The sequence below is a fragment of the Sturnus vulgaris genome, chromosome 31 (genome assembly GCF_052056855.1).
Source record: "Sturnus vulgaris isolate bStuVul1 chromosome 31, bStuVul1.hap1, whole genome shotgun sequence".
Classification (NCBI taxonomy): Eukaryota; Metazoa; Chordata; class Aves; order Passeriformes; family Sturnidae; genus Sturnus; species Sturnus vulgaris.
The window spans coordinates 1159027-1172715 of record NC_142273.1 but is presented as its reverse complement, the minus strand read 5'-3'; the positions used below and the strand labels follow the sequence as shown (position 1 = coordinate 1172715).

The 13689-nt window shown below is 59.4% G+C and overlaps 1 protein-coding gene across 1 annotated transcript; it reads right to left on the bottom strand.

The window, feature by feature from the left end:
• Nucleotides 1-7591: 7591 nt before the first annotated feature.
• LOC148220725 (high affinity immunoglobulin gamma Fc receptor I-like) lies at nt 7592-11917 on the bottom strand. The gene is made up of 9 exons (XM_088154785.1): nt 11869-11917; nt 11259-11279; nt 10940-11170; nt 10428-10682; nt 8540-8842; nt 8375-8458; nt 7951-7972; nt 7782-7861; nt 7592-7701 (listed from the first exon to the last, which is right to left on the bottom strand). The coding sequence occupies exons 1-9, from the start codon at nt 11915-11917 to the stop codon at nt 7592-7594; spliced, it is 1155 nt and encodes a 384-aa protein (XP_088010911.1).
• Between the last annotated feature and the right edge of the window lie 1772 nt (nt 11918-13689).

Here is a 13689-nt window from a genome sequence, read left to right as displayed (position 1 = left end):
CTCAAAGGTGCAAACAGGCAAAATGCAGGGGACAAAATCAGTTTATTCAACAATAGCAATGCATTTTTATTAAATGCCAACAACTCAGTTGTGATAGAGGGGAGAGATATAGGAAACAAAATATATAGAGAAAAAGAAGGGGATGGGAAAATAGCTACAAACGAGACAAGATGGACGTCCTCATGGGCCAGCCAATAGATGAGTCTTCATCCGTGGGGAGATCTCAAGGGTCTTTTCCAGAGGGTCGCTCTTTTATAGTCCTTCTCCAAAGTGAGTGGCTTCTGGCCAAAAAGTGGGAAGATTTATGGACCATTGTGTGGTGCTGTGGAAGACAGGTGCAGTTGGGCAGAACATGCAGTCTCCAGTTGGTACAACACGATCGCTGGTTGGTGACAAAACAGCACAGTGAACACAATACACCAGCACACAGTCACCTGACAAGCCTTGGCCAGGCCAGGGAACCATTGTTTGGAGTCAACCTGGGTGAGGGTCCTTGAGGTCTCCTTGTGATGGTTGAGACGCAAAAACGAGGGAAACTTTGGACCAACCCTTATAGACTGCCATTTCCCAGGACCTCCATTCTCAACAATGTCCCCCCCACTACCCCAGTTCTCATAGAGCCTTTCACCCAGTACCCCCATTCCATGCCCCAAATCCTTGTTACCCACATTCCAATGAGAACCCCTTCCTATAGCACCCCCAATGGAGACCCCCCCACTCCCTTGGACCCCTACTCTCTCGGACCTCATTCTCCTGTGATCTGTCTGCTCAAAACCCCCATTCACCTGACCCCCATTGCTGTAGAAATCCCATTCCATTGGACACCTCTCCTTAGCTCCCCTGAGTCCCCCAGTCCTGGGAAAATGATGTCCCACTGCATCCCCATGATGATCCCCACCCTGCCCCAACCAAGGGCCACCTACACATGAGGACAAGAGCTGACCTCACTTCCTGTCCCTTCATCTGAAGAGCCACCAGCCAGTGGATAGGTGTCCCCAGCAGTGAGTGACAGCCAGTGCCCATGGTCGGGGACACCAGGATGGCTGGGAAGGTGGCACTGCTCCTGTGGGATGAGTGCCACAGGCACAGGCCTGACACCCCAGGGACAGACCCCGGTGAGGCAGAGACCAGTGAGGAGATGGCACTGGGGGCTGCGGGGTCCCCTGAGGACCCCAAGGCCAGCAGAGGCAGTCTGTGTTACCTACAGTGGGCCTTGGTGTGAATGGGCATGCAGGGTGGCTTTGGGGACAGGATAGGGAGGCAGGACTTTAGGGATGGGGATGTGGGGGCAGGAATGTGCGGACTGGCACTTTTGGGCTGAGGTAGCTCTGGGAATAAGGACAAGGGAACTGGGATGCAAGGACAGTAGGGGAAGAAGAACTGTGAGGATGTGGTGACAGGGAGGGGGTCGTGGGGATAGGATCATGAGCTGGTGGGGGTGACCTGAGCCAGCATGGGGTGCGTCCATGGTGTCCTTGTGCCCAGGGTGTCTATAATGTCTCCATGTTCTGCCTCAGTCCAGGGTGATCACAGTGTCCCTGACCCCAAGGCATCTGTGCCACACAGATGTGGTGCATGGGTGGCTGTCTCTCAGCCTCTCCAAATCTTTTGGAGACCATCCCTGTCCACTTTCCCACAAGAACTCCTGTCCCTACAGGGAGAGTTTGGAGACAGCCCCCTGACCTGCACCCTGGGTGCCGCTGTCCCTGTGGGGCCACCCCCACCTGCTGGTGCTGCAGGTACCAGCATGAGCACAGCTGGAGGGGGACAAGGTGACATTGTGCTGCCAGGTCACTCATTGGGGTGCGGTTCTATCCCAATAAGAAATATCTGCGTGGGTCCCACAGAGGGACCGAGCTGTCCCTTCTCACCCTGAAGATGCACCACAGTCACTGCTACCACTGCAGGGGCTGAGAGGGCTTCAGGGTATCAGCTGGGTGGGAGGAGTCGGTGCCAGTTACAGTGACAGTGCAAGGTGAGCACCCCCACAGCTGGCACCCCAGCACCCCCACACCAAAAACTCCCACAGTCCCTTCCCCAGTCTGGAGGTCATGACTGTCCTGTCTTTTCCTTCCCGGAGCTCTTCCCAGTTATGGTGCTGGAGGGTCTCCCCGAGCCCAACAAGGGGCCCCCCTTAAATTTCTGCTGCCTCAGCACCCCCTGCAGCCATTAGCTCCCCTCCTTTACTGCTTCTATTAGTACGGACAGTTGGTGGCTATCCCGCAGGGGTCCCTGCAGCTCCTGGTGACCGACCTGGGGGTCTCCCACTCGGGGAATTACAGCTGTGAGGTGTGCTCCGAGAGGGGGACCGTGCTGAAGAGCAGCACCTGGCTCAGCGTCACAGTGTGCAGTGAATGCGGGGATGGGCACCGGGAGCCCCCACGAGTCCCTTATCCAGGCCATCATAATCCCCGCCCTGCCTTAGGAACCCCCCATCTTCTCCCCATTCTTTCCCCAGTGCCCTCATTCCACCCTAAGCACTCCCCACATCTCTCTGAGCCCCTGAATCCTCTCTGTCCCTTCTCTTGTTCCTTGTCACTGCCTGGGTCAGTCTTCTCCCACACTGGGGTCCCCTTTACTCCTCTCCTACCTCACCTTCCCTGCATATCCTTGTATCCCCCAACCATGCTGTTTCCCCCCAAGGGGTTCCATTCTCATAGGTATCCCTGTCAGTGCAAACCCCCGGGGGACAGGTGGCACTGTGGGACTGCCTGGTGCTGAGCTGCACAGTGGCCATGGGGACAGGTCCCCTGTCGTTCTCTTGGAACCGGCAGACTTGGATATGCCGCTGGGTACTGACCCCCACCCGGAGCTGCAACACACTGGGGACAATGACAGCGGCCACTACCAGTGCTGGGTCAGCTACAGGGACAGCATGGCTGACAGCCCCGCAATGAACATCACTGTCCTGTCTGAGCAGGACCCACAGCAACCCCCCATCCTAGCCATTCCACCCTCACCCCACCCACAGCATGCCACTTTCAGTAATGGCCACCACCAGCATAGGACACAACACCTCTGTGAGGAGGGCCCTCTGGTTCTGGGTGTCCTTCACCCACAGACTCCCATATTGACCCCATCCCCTAACTGTATCCCTCCCCCCACACCGGGTGCCAGCCCCTCCCCCGGCCTCAGCTGTGTCTGTGTCCCCGCAGTGCCCGTGGCCAATGCCACCATCACCCCCGGTCCCCCGGCACTCCAGATGCACCCAGGTGACCCCGTGACCCTGCACTGCTCGGTGCAGGTGGGCTCAGCCCCTGTCACCTTCACCTGGCTGCATCACGGGCAGGAGGTGGCCCAGGGTCCCCTCCTGGAGCTTGGGGCCGTCGATGTGGGACATTCGGGCACCTACCAGTGCGTGGCCACCAACCACCTGGGACAGGACGGGCACCGCGTGTTCCGGGCACTCAGCCCAGAGCTGGCCCTGGAGGTGACACCACAGGGACACTGGATCACAGGTGGGGTCACACGGGCTCACCGGGCTGTTCAGGACCTCCAGGGTTCAGGCTGACCACTGCTCTATCCCCCTCTGTCCCCTGCAGTGGCTGTGAATGTCAGCAGGTGTCACGATCCTCTATTAATGCAGAGCGGGGGTCGTGATGGTTCTTTTGATCTCAAAGGTGCAAACAGGCAAAATGCAGGCGACAAAATCAGTTTATTCAACAACAGAAAATCAGTTTATTCAACAACAGCAATGCATTTCATCAAATGCCAACAACTCAGTTACGGTAAAGGGGAGAGGTATAGGATAGGGAAAGGGGAAGGAAAGGAAGGGATGGGAGAATAGCTACCAACAGACGAGACGGGCGTCCTAGCGGGTCATCTGATAGACGAGTCTTCATCCGTGGGGAGATCTCAGGGGTCTTCTCCAGGGGGTCTTCATCAGTGGAGAGATCTCAAAGGGTCTTTTCCAGAGGGTCGCTCTTTTATAGTCCTTCTCCAAAGCGAGTGGCTTCTGGCCAAGAGGTGGGAAGATTTATGGACCATTGTGTGGTGCTGCAGGACACAGGTACGGACAAGCAGTCCTCAGTTGGTACAACACAGTCTCTGGTTGGTGCCACGACAGCACGGTCCAGTGAACACAATACACCAGCACACAGTCACGAGCATCCACCTGGCCCGGCCAGTAAACCATTGTTGGGAGTCAGCCTGGGTGGGGGTCCTCGAGGTCTCCTTGCGACGGTCGGGAGGCAAAATCGTGGGGAACTTCGGACCGACCCTTACAGCAGGACTCCCCTGTACCTGATCCTGCTCTTGGCTGTCATTGGGGGCTGTCCCTGGTAGTACTGCCAGGGTGGGTGACAATGGGAGGGGCATGGGGGTCCTGGAGTGAGGGGGAAGTCCCCAGAGTGGGGGCAGCACCCAAAGCCCCTGGGCTGGGGGAAATGGAGCCCACAGTGACCTCAACTGGGGGTCTTGGGGGTTGTGGGGCCAATTTGGAGGGTCGTGTTCAGGCTCCAGGGGCAGCCCAGGGTGGGATTTGTGGAACATTGGGATGGCACTGGGGGCTCCTAGAGGATTCAGGAAGTCCATAGAGGGGGAGTGCAGGGATATTGGGGGATCTTTTTAGGGTCCTGGGGGAGTTTGGGGGGGTGCCCCTCCCTGCCAGGTTTGGGGTTCTGGGGCTCAGAGGGCTGGGGGCATGGGGGAGTTAAGGGCACTGCAGTGATGGAGAATTTCTGGAGGGTTCGGAGATGCTTGGTGTATCTGAGGGGAATCAGGAGTGTGGTGGGAATTGGGGCTCCAGTAGGGATTTGGGGGTCTCGTGGGTGGTTGGAGCAGCTTAGGTCCCAGGAAGGTTCAGGGCTCCTGGGGTCCCCACAGTCCACCCTTGCTTTTTCCTCTTCCATACCCACCTCCTGATTGGCCAAGTGACCAGGTGTCCCAGCTTGTGAAAGGGCCATTGATGGCCCAAGGGCTTAAAAAGCAGAGCATTAGGTGACAAGTGTCTGACCCTCTCTTGTCTTGAAGTGTCTGCATCAGACACTGTCCCCCAGTGTCTGCTGGGGACCCAGGAGTTTGAAATGGTCTTGGTTTAAAAGAGAAACGTCTGCCTAGGAAAGCAGAAACGTTCCTGGAATGGAAAGAGGACCTGTACCTCCAAGTTGTATAACCGTGAAAATTATGGCGCTTGCAGACAAAACTGTAAGAAAAGGAATAACAGTTCATTGCTGGGAAATTTATAGAACAGAACAGAGGAAACAGCAACACGAGAACAGAAATTTCCAACCTGCTCAGGGCTGTTTGTTCCTCTTTGGTGCAGTTCTGGCCACGGCCAGCAGGGGGCGCTGCAGGGAGCACTCCCGGCCAGCAGGGGGCGCTGCAGGGAGCAATCCCGGCCAGCAGGGGGCGCTGCAGGGAGCACTCCCGGCCAGCAGGGGGCGCTGCAGGGAGCAATCCCGGCCAGCAGGGGGCGCCCCGGTGCCGCTCGAACCCCTCAGGGGCCATGGCGGCCTCGGGCGGGAGGGACCAGGGGAAATCGCTCCTTTTGCAAACTCACGCTTTGCACCAATCGCTCCCGGCACCAGCACCGGCAGCGCCCGGGCAGAAGAGACCAAGGCAGCAGCTTGGATCCCAGTGCCCAGGGGCAGCAGAGCAGTGTCCCGGGGCCAGGCACACACCCTGCGCAACACCCGCCACCGCTCTCCCTGATCCCCAACGCAAGGAAGGCACCACCCAACCCCAGGCAGCTCTCAGCTCCACAACAGCACCTCTCGGGCCTTTCCAGCACAACTCCTGAAAACCCTCAGCCTTTCACTGCCTTTTCCTCCTCCAGCCCTGGCACAGCAGCTTTGGGAATGCTGAATTGCCCTGGGATGCTGAGGAAAGCAGGTGCTCCTTGCTGACACTGCCAGGGCTCCTCAGGGGCTCCAGAGCTCGTTTGGAGCTGCTGCTCTTCCTGGGCCACTGCTGGTCCCGATACAGCAACTGAAGGGGGAGGAGGAGCGGCCCTTTAAGGAGATTTTGCAATTAGGGCCAGGGTTCCTGAAATTCAGTCATGCTCCTAACCATAACTGTGCACAAACACAGGGCTTTGCTGCATCTCCCAGGGATTTTGGGCTACTGAGGAAGCATTGGACATATTGGCTCAGATGCCCCCAGCTCTGCCCACAAGAAGATTTTTTGTCTCCCGGGAAGGTTTTGTGGAGCTTTTCACCTTGGCCACTGCACAGGGATGGGCATTGGCCAGCCCTGCTCTGGCCAGCCCCAGCTGGCAGCCAGGACCTGAGGCTCCCCCCGCCCCCTTGGCTTTGATTCTCGCAGCTCTCGAGCTCCTGCAAAGGTGAAAATTCTTTCTGTGGAGGAAAAAAGGCCCAAGTAGCACAAAACCAGGGTGAGCCCAAGCAGTGGCTCTGCGAGGGCCTTTGATGGTTTTCAGAGCAGGGCTGGCTGGAAACCCCCCCTGCAGGGGCAGCTGCGAGGGAACCAGTGCGGAAATGCAGCAATTGATCATTTGGTGCCTGTGCCCAAGGCACTGAGAGAGCCCCAGAACTGCTGCAAATGCCACAAGGATCTGCTCAACGACTTGACTGGGACCCTCCTCCTTCCTGAGCTGAGCAGGCAGAGCTGAACAAACAAAAACCATTTTTTCCACTTTAATCCAAAAGCTATGTTTTGTGTCCATGTTGGGGGTTGAATTGTTCCATTTCTTTCTGTGGAATTTCTCCCATTGTTATGCTAAGTAGTTGTGGCTACACCTTCAAACGATAGATAATGTTCTCTCGCAGGGAGTGTGTGGAGGGTGGGGGGGGAGACCGGAAAAGGAAAAGGGGGAGGGGGGTCTGGAGCAGGCTCTCTCTGGCTCTCGCTTGGCTCGTGGAGTGCTAGGAGGACGCCCCGTGCTCCTAGCTACCATCTCCCCTGCATTCCCAGTGCCGGGAGCCACGTTCCCTGCTGTTGGACATCACTCGGCCGTTTTCCCCCCTCATCCTACTGCCTCCGGACACTCTGCCGAGCACCACGACCGACACCGTGAGGGGGGAGTTGCTCCTCCATCCCTCTCACCCCTGGGCCGCCGGTGCCACCACCCAGCCCCCTTCAGCTGCACGGGACCTGCCCTGCCCACAGCACTGATAACTGAGTGCAGGGAGAGAGGGCCTTGGCCAACAGGGACTGGAACTGAGCTATACTGTTCTGTTTTGGTGTCAATTTTTATAGCTGTTGTTTTCTGCTATTTTGCCTTGTTAGATATCAGTAAAGAACTGTTATTCCTTTCCCCATATCTTCTGCCTGAAAGCCTCTGATTTGAAACTAAAATAATTAGAAGGGACGGGGTTGCACTCTGCATCTCGGAAAAGGGTTCTCGCCTTTCCTTAGAAAATACCTGTCTTTCAAACCGAGACAGTCCAATAAGAGGGACAAGGGTCCTGTGCCCCCTGGCACTGGGGGAGGGAATAGGGAGCCCCTGGCGCTACTGGGGGCACTGGGAGCACTGGAATGGGGAGCTCTGGGCAGCCCCACATGGGACCCCCCACTCGTGGCAACCTCCAGGGCAGGGTGGGCACAAATGAGGGCCTGGAGGTGGGGGGACATGGGGGGTTGCCTCAGGCAATGACCTCCAGTGCCCCAGTTCCCAGCCGTGCCCCGAGTGTCACAGCACATTCCCGGAGATGTCCCCACATTCCCGAGGTCGGCCATGGGTTGCTGCCAGCTCCGTGTAGGTCACCTCGGGATCCTGGAGTGTGGTGGCACAGGGGGACACTGCGAGAGACACTGGCTGTGGCATCTGGGCACAGGGACACCCATGGGTGACGTGTCCCTGTGTCCCAGCCCGGACTCACCCCCCGTCTGCTTGGTGACCACGACGTGGGTGTACAGCACCTCCCCCTCCTCTGGGGGGGCTGGGGGCTCCGGGGGGGCCCTGAGGGAATCAAGGGGATGTGTGTGGGGGATGGGAGGTCTTGGGGGTTGGGGTGAAAGGGGAGAGTGTGGTTTGAGCCCCCCACTCACCTTTCCTGCTGCTTCCTGGAGGCTGCAAAGGAAAGAGGGGAGGGGTAACTGTGGGGTTCCCCAGGACCCTGACCCCTCTCATGAATCCTTAAACCCCACTGCACCCTCAATGTCTCCCAGGACCCGTGAGCATCCCTGTCCCCTCAGAACCCCTGAACTAGGCCACTGCTCTGCATCCCCAGAGATCTCAGATACTCAGGACTAGCAAGAAGGGGGACCCTCCAAATTCCCCTGGGATCACTGAAAGAACCCCCAAAATCCCTGCAAGGCCCTCCAACACCACCCCGAATCCTTCCGGACCCTGAGCAAAGGTCCTGAGTTCTCATCACTGCCCAAGTCAGGGGCTCTGGGTGCCGCCCCACCACCCCCACATTTAGGTGTCCCCCCAGCTCCCGGGGTCCCCATTGTCCCCATTGTCACCCACCCCTGTTGTGGCACCGGTGCCAGCCCACAGCTCCAGCCACGAGCAGGAGCAGGAAGAGGAGGGACCCGCCAAGGCCTGCGGCCACTGCTGGGGACAGAAGGGACACATCAGGGTCACCTGTCACGGCAGGACTCCTGCAATCCCAATGACCCCGTGTGACCCCACCTGTGATCCAGTGTCCCTGTGGTGTCACCTCCAGGGCCAGCTCTGGGCTGAGTGCCCGGAACACGCGGTGCCCGTCCTGTCCCAGGTGGTTGGTGGCCACGCACTGGTAGGTGCCCGAATGTCCCACATCGACGGCCCCAAGCTCCAGGAGGGGACCCCGGGCCACCTCGTGCCCGTCACGCAGCCAGGTGAAGGTGACAGGGGCTGAGCCCAGCTGCACCGAGCAGCGCAGGGTCACGGGGTCACCTGGGCGCATCTGGAGTGCCGGGGGACCGGGGGTGATGGTGGCATTGGCCACGGGCACTGCGGGGACACAGACAGGGCTGAGGCCGGGGGAGGGGCTGGCACCCGGTGTGGGGTCATGAGGGAGTCTGCATGGTGGCAGCTGGGGACAGAGGGTCTCCTTCACCCAGGACAGTGACCCCGTGGTGCTGGGGGTCATCATGTGGTGTGGGATGAGGACATGTGATGGGTGAGGGGTGGGGGATGCTGATGGGATGAGGGTGAGGTGAGGGTGGGATGAGGGATGCTGTGTCCAACGGCAGGGGGTGTGGAATGGCATGGGTGGGATGTGATGGGGTCCATGGGGCACATCAACGGGGGCGTCACCCCAATGCCAAGGGTCTCAGTGCCCTGGGAGGGTCACGCTCAGCAGGGTGAATGTGACCTGGTGTGCAGTGGGGGATGTGACAGCTGGGCTTAGGGATGCAGGGCTTGGATGTGCTGGGTGGGGATCCCTGGAGCCAGACGGTCCCAGTTGCCCTGGTCGGTGACACCCAGTGGTGGGGGCTGTGAGCTGGGCTGGGCTGGGGATGGTGTGGGGGGATGAGGTGGGATGGGAATGTGTGGAATTGGGGATGCCGTGGGTGGGGTCACCCTCAGCCCGAGGGTCCCGCTCACCCAGGACAGTGATGTTCAGTGCGGGGCTCTCGGCCACGCTGTCACCATCACTGACCCGGCACTGGCAGTGGCCGCTGTCATTGTCTACAATGTGCTGCAGCTCCAGGCCGGTGCCCAGTGGTGCCCCCGAGACCCCCGATTCCACGAGAAGGACAGGGGACCTGTCCCCATCGCCACTGCCCAGCTCAGCTCCAGGCAATCCCCCAGTGCCACCTGTCCCCCGGGGGGCTGCATTGACAGAGACACCCCTGAGAGCGGGATTTCTGTGGGAGGGAGGGGACACAGGAGGGACTGCGACATGGGAGGACTGGGGGACACAAGGGAGAAGTGAGGGACTCAGGGAAGGGGAGGATCAAAGAGGGGTGAGGGAATCACAACGAGGAAGAAGGGGGCGCAGAGCCGGGGGGAGGTTTGGAAAGGGGTGGGAGAAAGGGAGATTCAGAGAAGGAAAGCATCGGGAGTGTTGACGGGAAGCACAGGGAAGATTTTGGGAGCCTAGAGAGGGATGGTGGGACCTGTGGACAGTGGAGGGACCTCATACAGGGAGACATGCACCCAGGGAAGGCTGAATGGACCTGGGAGCGCTGTGAGGACTTACCGTGCCCATCCCCGCACTCACTGCGCACCGTGACGCCGAGCCGGGCGCTGCTCTTCCGCACGGCCCCCCCCTCGGAGCGCACCTCACAGGTGTAATTCCCCGAGTGGGAGACCCCCACGGCCGGCACCAGGAGCTGCGGGGACCCCTGCGGGCCCCCCACCAACTGCCCGTGCCGGTAGAAGCGGTACAGGAGGGGGGCTGGGGTCCGCAGGGGGCTGGGGGTGCTGAGGCAGCTGAGATTGAGGGGGGACCCCTCGGGGAGCTCGGGGGGACCCTCCAGCAGCGGCGCCGAGAAGAGCTCTGGGAAGGAGATGGGGGTGGGGACTGTGACTCTGAGAAGTGGCTTTGGGGGTGTCAGGATATTGGAGTTGCAGCCGTGGGGGTGCTCACCGTGCACTGTCACTGTCACCGGTGCTGACTGTGACATTCCTGAGCGCACCGAGCACCTGCAGCGGTAGCGACCGCTGTTGTGCAGCTGCAGAGGGGACAGGGACAGCTCGGTGCCTCTGAGGGACCCCCTGAGCTCCTTCTCATCCTTGTAAAATCGCACGCTGGTAACCGACTTGTCCTGCCAACCCCGGCAGCGCAGTGTCACCGTGTCCCCCTCCAGCAGCGCCCGTGCTGGCACCTGCAGCACCAGCCGCTCTGTGGGACAGGAGGGTCCCGTCACACTGAGGAGCCCGAGACAGCTCCAAAGTGGATGCTCATGGCACCGGGGACATCTGGTTGGAGTGTCCACTGCGCAGGAGTGTCCCAGGGACATCAAGAGCAGCCCCGTGGCACAGATGTCACCACAGGGTTCCCACCACACTGGGATGCCCTGGGATGTCCCTGTGTGCACGGAGTGGAGCCCAGCCAGACCTATCAGGGAGCCACCCTGAGCCTTTCAGATTGCCGCTTACCATTTGACACCAACACGGGGGGGCTGAGCCCACTGCCGGGTCTCTGACACTGGTAGGTGCCACTCTCGATGACAATGAAACGGTCGCGTCCCACCTGTGTCCAGAGCCCCCCGTCCCTGTACCAGATGCTTTCACTGGCAGTCCCCGAGCCCTGGCAGGTCAGTGTCACCCGGTCCCACAGCACTGCTGGCATCCAGGGGGGCTCCACGAGAAGCTGGGGGCTCTGGGCACCTGCGGGTGACAGGGGACACCAGCCTGGCAGGGCCACCACGGGGCTGGGGAGAGCGGGGCAGGGACATGGCATCCCGCGAGGACTCACCAGCGAGGCCGAGGGTCTGGGCTGGAAGGGAGAAGGGACAGGGCTGGCTGGGGGTGGCACCGTGGGGACAGCAGCACCTGGGGCACCAGGTGTGGTTTCTCTCCCTAAACTGTCCCAACAGGAAAATTGGACTAGCCCGTAGACTTTGAGGACAGGGACACCTCGGTCACCCTGGGCTGAGGCAGGACATGGGGACACTGTGGACACTCCCTGCCCCGTGGTCATCTCCCCCAGCCCTACAGCACCTGTCTCCAAGGCCACATCCCCATGGCACCTGTCCCCATGGCCCATCTGCATGGGACATGACCCTGTCCCTGCATCTCTGTCTCCCTGTCCCCACAGCTGCCCCAGCCCCAAGGTTCCTTTTGCCACATCCCCATGGCCCCCCATCTCGATCCCCCTGTTGCCATCCCCACATCCCAGTTCCCCTCTTCCTGTCCCCAGGGCCACCCCACGACTCTGGTCACACTGGGCTCCATGCCCATGCACTGGCTCTGCTGGCCTTGGGGACCTCAGGGGACCCGGCAGCCCCCCTGTGCCCCCTCCCCACCGCTCTCTGCCTCACCGGGGCCCATCCCCGGGGCGTCAGGCCCGTGCCCGGGGCACTCACCCCACAGGAGCAGCGCCACCTTCCCGGCCATCCCGCTGTCCCCGGCCATGGGCACTGGCTGTCACTCGCTGCTGTGGCCACCTGTCCCCTGGCTGGCGGCTCTTCCCATGAAGGGACAGGAAGCGAGGTCACGTCTCGTCCCCACGTGTAGGTGGCCCTTGGTGGGGGCAGGGTGAGGGAAAGGTGGAGACAGGAAAGGAGCAGGGGACAGGCTGGGGACATTATACTATGGTCTGGGGTATGGAGCTCCCAGGAGTGACGGGCTCAGGGAATGTGGGGAACCAAGGATGGATGTCCAGGACAATGGGGATCCAGGGGAATTGGACTGCCACGTCTTTGGGGATTCCTGTCACAGAGGTGGTACATCCTGAGCACTTCCCTTCTGAGGGACCCTGAACGTTCCCGCTGTCCCCAGTGGGGCCCTGGTACCTCTGGGATGCACAAAATTACGGGGAGGTCTTATGACTGTGCTCTGATGATTCACAGGCTACATTTCGTTCAATTCCCTGATGCCCAATTGATTTAGACAAAAGTATACATCCATAGAATAAAGGCAAAAATCTTTTCCATGGCCATTTTTTGCAATCAAAAATTAACTCAGTAAAAAATCAATATGACAAGGTAGAAAATGGTCTGCTTTCTAGAATCCTTTAAATGGTTGCCCTCCCAACATGTTGCTCACAATACAAACACAAATCACAAAGAAATGAGGTGTCTTCGTTCCCTTTAGGAGCCCATTGGTGCATCCCACAGCAGTGTTTGCTTGTGGATAACACAGAGTGTGGAATCTCCCTGAGTGTCCAACATTTCCTTGGGATTGTTCCCTGCCTGCTGGGCAGCAACTTAGCCCATAAGGAAGGCTTTTGTTGGGCCAGAGTTAGAAATTATTTCCCATGGATTCAGCTCCCCAAATGGGAGAAACTCTGTCCATCCTTGGAGCAGGGCACAGCAATCTGTGGAAATGCCCGTGTCTTCCTCAGGGTCTGATTCCCTGGTAAATCCACTGCAGCCTGCCCTCAATTCCTCTGCCTGGGCACTCCCTGCTCCTGCTGTGACACCCCTGTGCCCCAGAGCCACGGGTGCAGCCCCTGCTTGATATTTCCACACTTTTCCCTCTCTTCTGCTGTCCACATCCAGAACACAAACATTCTTTCTGAGAGGGCTGCAGGTTTTGTTCAAGGAGGAGGGTCCTGGTCAGGTCGTTGAGCAGATCCTTGTGGCATTTGCAGCAGTTGTGGGGCTCTCTCAGTGCCTTGGGCACAGGGACCAAATGATCAATTGCTGCATTTCCGCACTGGTTCCCTCGCAGCTGCCCCTGCAGGGGGGGTTTCCAGCCAGCCCTGCTCTGAAAACCATCAAAGGCCCTCGCAGAGCCACTGCTTGGGCTCACCCTGGGTTTTGTGCTTCTTGCAGAGCTGAGCAAACCACAGCCACGCCTTTTCCCCCCAGAATTGTCACCTTTGAAGCAGCCCAAAAGCTGTGAGAATCAAAGCCAAAGGGCGGGGGGAGCCTCAGGTCCTGGCTGCCAGCTGGGGCTGGCCAGAGCAGGACTGGCCAATGCCCATCCCTGTGCAGTGGGGCTGGGCCATGGCTGGGCCCCACATTTGGATGGCCACTGGCTTCAAGGAGGAGCAGTTTGGGAGCTCCTTCCTGCCTGGGGCTCCATTCCCAAGCTGCTCTTGACTGCTCAGCTCCTTCAGGGGACGAGAGATTATGGGGAAGTCTGGAATCTACTGGAGCCACCATCCCCCAGGATAACACTGGCTGAAATACTGGGGATGGAAGGAGTCTGGCAGGTGCCAGTGATAGTGCAAGGTGAGC

Excerpts from the sequence above, each read along its gene's own strand:
- LOC148220725 (XM_088154785.1), bottom strand. The coding sequence starts at position 11,917 with ATGGCCGGGGACAGCGGGATGGCCGGGAAGGTGGCGCTGCTCCTGTGG. Across the intron at positions 11,280-11,868 it reads GGTGGCGCTGCTCCTGTGGG|CCCAGACCCTCGGCCTCGCT; the intron begins GTGAGTGCCCCG and ends TCTCCCTTCCAG. Across the intron at positions 11,171-11,258 it reads CCAGACCCTCGGCCTCGCTG|GTGCCCAGAGCCCCCAGCTT; the intron begins GTGAGTCCTCGC and ends TGTCACCCGCAG.